General features: G+C 37.4%; 1 protein-coding gene across 1 annotated transcript; it reads left to right on the forward strand.

Annotated features, from left to right (window-relative positions):
* The first annotated feature begins 1554 nt into the window (after positions 1-1554).
* Positions 1555-6196, forward strand: LOC115967069. The gene is made up of 4 exons (XM_031086154.1): positions 1555-1621; positions 1723-1775; positions 3056-3143; positions 4761-6196. The coding sequence occupies exons 1-4, from the start codon at positions 1555-1557 to the stop codon at positions 6194-6196; spliced, it is 1644 nt and encodes a 547-aa protein (XP_030942014.1).
* The last annotated feature ends 357 nt before the right edge of the window (positions 6197-6553 follow it).

The raw sequence follows: 6553 nt of genomic DNA on the forward strand, positions 1-6553 counted from the left end.
ATGCGTCCATAGGTGGTGGGAGCCACATATCATTAATGCATTCTATACTTTAGTTGAACGTACATAATCATCATTGTCAGACATTTACAACAACACTACGTCTTACACAAAGTGTCTAGACATTAACAACGTCTAATTTTCATTGGTAGGAATTTTTAGAAATCATCATTGCTTGAATTTAAGAAGTCTGAAATATCTTTATCATCGTCTAAATTAAAAATTTCATTAATAGACTTAATGGCTCGCTCTTGCGACTTGCCTAATAGATGTTTCCTAGCCTTTTGGATTGCATGAAAACGGTCTTGTCACCTTTGCATTTGATTGTTTTCCCATTCGAGATGAGCAAGTATGTTGGTAGGTTTATCTCTAGGTAACTCGGCTGATCGAGCCTTAGGAACTCGTAACCCATGCTATCGACAATACACCTCCAACTCACACCTCTTTTTGTATAGCTCTGACCATGGTTGTTCTGCTGTGGTGAACTCTGTTATGGTGGTATCTATCCTCGATTATGTAGGTCTGCCAACCATGATAATACATGAATTGGGCCCTCAAAGAAGTCGAGCTTGGTTGAATCAGGCTTGTAAAGAATGTGAGGTGAAAATGAGTATTAACATCAGCCCCAATGGCGGAGCCAGAAATTCATCTTTGGGGGGGGGGGGGCATGTATAAAATTCTTTTTGAGTAATGTACAATACTTCATAACTCAATATGTACTATAAGCAACAACTAAATGCATGTTAATATAGTAGTATATATGGTACATTTTAATCAAACTAATCAAGTACATTTGTAAATAATAATGCCATACGGTATATAATATATTGATTATTATAATAACAAATAATATATTATAAGGAAATCAAAACAAAGCAAATGAAAAATAAAGGAACACAGGAGCACTACATAGGGATGAGGGGCCTACAGAGCTTAAACTTGTCTTTCACTATTTTTTGTCTAGTCTAGTCACATAGAACTTTTACTTTTTATATTGTAAACACAAAATTGTAGCAGTGGGAAAAGGAAAAGAACTAAAAGGACAAAAGAAGAAGAAGGCAAATGCCAACGTAGACACCGAGAGTCACCTGTAAGAGCACGAAGTGCAAAATGTTCTGCAAAATGTGTGGGGAACTTGGTGGTGAAGCGAATCAACAAAACTGGGCTGGCTCATTTGTTAACAACTAGGCTGGCTCATTAGAGGCCCAAAGTATAATGTGGACCTAATGGTTCTTGGACGCGTAGAAGTCTGAATAATACCAAAACAAATGGGTGCCTCGCTCATTCGTTAACACTAGTGAGTGGTGGGCCCACGCATGTTCCTCTACTTTATAGCTCTGGTGAAGAAGGTACTATTCGTTTAGCATTAGGATCAACTTCTCTCAGAAGTCCCAACAAGCAAATATAGTTAGAAGTCCCAACAAGCAAATTTAGTGTCTGACGACTGATGCCTATGAGTCTTTGACAGTCTCAATTACAAATTCCATTTTAGTTTAGTGTCTCCATGATATATTACTAATCCAAGCTTTGAATCCCAAGGTGGTTGCAGAAGAGACAATGTCCAATGATGGTGAAACTAATGTTGTGAAAGAGCAATCGGGTTCTTGTGAAGGACCTAAGAACAGTTTGTTATGTTTGATCATGAAGACCAAAATTAAAAAAAAAAAAAAATTCTTCGGATATGTTTGGCGATGTGTTGAATAATTTGTGTCCTTGATTGTGTAGGATGGATTTTCTTTGGGAAGTCACAGACCCAAAGCGAGGTACCAACTCATGAGGTTGAGTCCTTGTTTTAATTGAAGCCTAATTTCATGTCAAAATCAACTCTTCATTGATTCCAATAGTTGCAAGACATAGAAATCAGCGACCACACTTGATATGATATTGAGCTAGCCTTGATGTTAGGAATAGAATAAGTAATATGCTTGGCTAACAATTCAAGAAAGCGAAGTGAAGGCTCAGTTGGGGTCCATATATGAGAAGATTATGATGAATGAGAGGTTATCTTGCATCTCTATGTAAATTGGACTGCATCAAGCATGTGTCAATTTATGAGATGCTTGCTTATTTGCCAATTTGATAATATTGTGTTTGCTAGAAAATATTTTTGACGAAGCCGTAACCATGAGCACTAAGCGATATTTCTGGCCTCCTCAGGATAGTGCATTTGAGATGGAATGAAGCGAAGATATCACCTGCCAATGTAGTATAGAGATAAGGCGTAGCCACTATGTGGGTTGTCAACCTCTTATATCATGTTTTTGAGACGAACGTAAATGGAAGTTAGGGTCACAAGTAGTTGCTTTGTGCTTGTTGTAATGATGAAGAAATAGTTGGTTGAGACACCATTGGGATGGGTGTTAACATTAAGACACTTGAAGGTGCTATTGATTGTGCGGCATTAAAAATAGGGTTGTTGGTGACTATGAAAGGGTAGGAGGGGCGCACTCAATGGCTTTCCCTCTTTTCACTCCAAGCATTATACATTAAAACATGATGTTTTTAAAGTTGAAGAAGTTAGTCGAGTGTTGAAATGCTTAGGAACTTACACATATGCAAGAAATATCAGGTTTAGAGGATTATCATTACTTGTTTGGCCTCTTCACCATTGTAAAGCATCAAGTGTTGAGACTATTGCATAAGGCATGTTTTCCATAGCTTTGTTACTAGAGAGTGTTGGCGAAGCTGAGATTGGTGATTCCATAAAGCATCTATTCTTTGATCATGTTTAGAGTACTTCTCGTTCAGTACAAAGATGCTTATGTTTGTGGCAATGTTACGGTCATTATTCCTTCTATATAATTGTCAATGAACTCGATGCTTTGCACAGGCATCAGTTCCATTTATTTGAGTGCCAACATTGCTGCCAACCCCTTTTCATGCCAATAAGGATTGTTAAGTGCGTTGCATTGTCGTATTACATAAAATAAGTGTACTTTGGGAGATACGCCATTGCTGAGCGTGTATAATAGTAACTCACTTGGTAAGTCACATATTTTCTTCATTTTTTATAGAGTATAATAGTATATTGAGTGCGTTATACTGTGGTTTCTTGTAGGATGACTTCGATATAGACAATCGTGGTGCTGCCATTGGATTTTCATTCAAAAGTCCAATCACATTGCCAAAGCATCACCTTCTAAGGGGTACTGTACCCACTTATTCTAATCCATTAATTTATTGGTGTTCTAATCTTGACCATTCATTTAATTTGAGTGGATACCGGTTAACAGTAGAACAAGTTACATATATAAAATAAATAAAAAAGGAAGCAGAATTTTCTTTTGCACTCACACGCTTCTTTCTCCCCTTCTAACTCTTCTTCCATGCCTCCTTCCTTCCAAACAGCCGCTAGAAACCTAAATGGTGACTAAACAAAACCCTTTCTTTCTACGCTTCTTCTCTTCCAAATCAGCCATAATAAACCGAGATGGCTACTAAGGAAGACTCACAAAAAATGAAATTGAGTCTTTCAATTCCAGTCATTCTTTGGCATTGAATCCATCAAATAGGTTTCTCTTTCTCTATTTCTCCTATTATAATTCTCAATTTTAGTCTACTTGATAAAAGTTTGATTTTGGGCAAAGAAAGTAACGAGAAAATTTTTGTGGTTACTTGAATTCCCAATATTGAAGAAATTTGATATTTACTTTACTCTGCTTGATAAATAATTTATGGTTACTTGTTCTATTCAAAAGATATTTGCCTTACTTTAATTAATTGAACTAGGTAGGTGTATATCGTAAGTTATATGGCCTCAATTGTATAGTTTATGGCTATTTGGATAATGTGCTACTGGTTTAATACCTTTTAATGAATATACATATAAATTATCCAGATCTACTATAATAAGTATAAAGAAGCTGCCTAAATTTTGTTTAACAATTTGTAGTTTAAACCCTACGTAGAGGAGAGGTTGTGACCTAGGATGCACGGACGCGGCTCTGGACCCAGCGCACCCGCGACTGACGCGGTGGGACACGGTGACGCGGGAGGGACGTCGCAGATCGCGCATCCGTGCCACGTGGCTGTTCCCAACTCGCGCCGACGCGGTTGAAATTGGAGCCGATGCGGCTGAAATCGAGCCGACTCGGTCTGTATCGGCCGAAACGGCCGAGTCAAGTCCAAAACGCACCGTTTGACTTAACCTAAATACCTAGACTCTCTCAGGCCCTCACACTTCATCCAAAACTCTCAAACACCCTCTCCCACTTCGTCCCTCATCTCCCTTCTCTGTGCAACTGTGTGCTCCATCCCTCATCTCTCTTCTCTGTGCTCTGAGCTCTCTATGAGTGTTGTATGCACTTCTTCAGCCTTCAAGTGTGCTCTCTCTGGTCTTTCTTGAATTTTTACTCTTTGTTTTTTATGATTTCTCTCTTTCAAATTGCTTAGATATGAATTTGTGAATTTGAAAATTTGTGTGCTTGACTGCTTGCTGTGTTTTTTTGCTTGTTTTTTCAATTCTTGTAGGAGCTAAAGGGTTTTGTTAACCTTTGATTTGTGATTTGTGGGAGTTAAAGGGTTCTGTGTTTTTTTGCTGTGAACTTGGTTTGATTTATCATTAATTTATTTAGTTAATAGTTATTATTTGTAGGTTATTTGTGGGAGTTAAAGGGTTTTTTCGATTCTGTGGTTCTGTGTTTTTTTGCTGTGAACCTGGCTGTTGTGTTTTTTTGCTATGAACTTGGTTTGATTTATCATTAATTTATTTAGTTAATAGTTATTATTTGTAGGTTAAATTGAATCTATTGAATTTGCAATAGACGAAGTTAATAGCACAGAAAGTTCACAAGAAGTGTCAAATGTTGAATCTCCTCTTTGGCAGTATGTGACTAAAGTAGAAAAACTAGTTGATGCATCTGTTAAATCTGGTGGAAACACATATTTTAAGTGCAACTATTGTGATATAGTTTTTATGGGATCCTATTCTAGGGTTAAAGCTCATTTATTACAAATTTCTGGCAAAGGTATTAGATCATGCGTTAAGGTGTCAAAGAGCCATAGGTTGGAAATGCAGCGAATGCATGATCAAGTTGAGAATAATAAGTTAGAGGTAGAACATAGAAGTCAAATTCCCTTACCCCCACCTCCCCCAGGCCGTGGGATACCTATTTCCCCATTTTGGAGACAGGAAGGGAGTGATAGTAGTCATAGTACAAATTCGGTTGATGCTAAGAGAAGGAAGGTGACTATGAATACTACTTTGGAGAAAGCATTCCAGAATAATGCTAGACATGATTTGGATAGCAGAATTGCTAGGATGTTTTACACCGGTGGGCTTCCGTTTAACTTTGCAAGGAACCCACATTATCGTAGTTCCTATGCATTTGCTGCTACTCATAGCATTCCGAGTTATCTTCCTCCTAGATACAATGCTTTGAGAAAAACACTTTTGCAAAAGGAAAGAGCTCATGTTGAAAGACTTTTGAAACCAATTAAGGACTCCTGGCTTGAAAATGTTGTAAGTATAGTTTCTGATGGATGGTCAGATCCACAAAGGAGGCCTCTTATTAATATTATGGTTGTATCAGATGGGGGTCCAGTGTTTATAAAGGCAATTGATGGGTCAGGTGAGTTCAAAGACAAGCATTACATTGTTGGGGTGTTGAAGGATGCTATAAAAGAGATTGGACATGAAAAAATTGTCCAAGTCATCACTGATAATGCTAATGTGATGAAGTCTGCTGGAGCTCTTATTGAGGCTGAGTATCCGAAAATATTTTGGACACCGTGTGTTGTCCACACTCTCAATCTAGCTTTGAAGAATATTTATGCAACAAAAAACACTGAAAAGAATGAAGTTACATATGAGAAATGTAGTTGGATTACACGTGTTGCTGATTATGCATCCTTCATACGTGTTTTTATCATAAACCATTCAATGAGGTTGGCAATGTTTAATGAATTTTGTCCATTAAAATTGCTCCAAGTTATTGATACTAGATTTGATTCAGTGGTTGTAACGTTGAAGAGGTTGAAGTTGATAAAAAGATGCCTTCAAGCCATGGCTATTAGTAACCAATGGGCTTCTTATAGGGAGGATGATGTTGGAAAAGCTCAAAAGGTGAAAGGTATGATTCTAAGTGATCTTTGGTGGGATAATATTGATTATATCCTTGAATTCACAGCACCCATTTATGATATGCTACGAATTGCCGACACAGATAAGCCTTGTCTTCATCTTATGTATGAGATGTGAGATTCAATGATAGAGAAGGTGAAAGCAGTAATATATCGGCATGAAGGCTTGGAAGATGATCAATATAGCTCATTTTGGGGTGTGGTGTATGATATACTCATTGATCGATGGACTAAAAATTGTACACCACTACATTGCTTGGCTCATTCCTTAAATCCTAAGTAAGTACATTTATTATCCATTTTCCTTAGTTCACCCTTCTAGTAAAACACACGTTTCATCTATATTTGTTTTGTAATCTTTAACTAGGTATTACTCCATTGAATGGCTTTCGGAGAATCCAAAACACATCCTTCCACATCGGAATCATGAAATTTCTATGGAAAGAAGCAAATGTTTGGAGCGATACTTTGAAGA

Source organism: Quercus lobata, chromosome 11, assembly GCF_001633185.2.
Source record: "Quercus lobata isolate SW786 chromosome 11, ValleyOak3.0 Primary Assembly, whole genome shotgun sequence".
Lineage (NCBI taxonomy): Eukaryota > Viridiplantae > Streptophyta > Magnoliopsida > Fagales > Fagaceae > Quercus > Quercus lobata.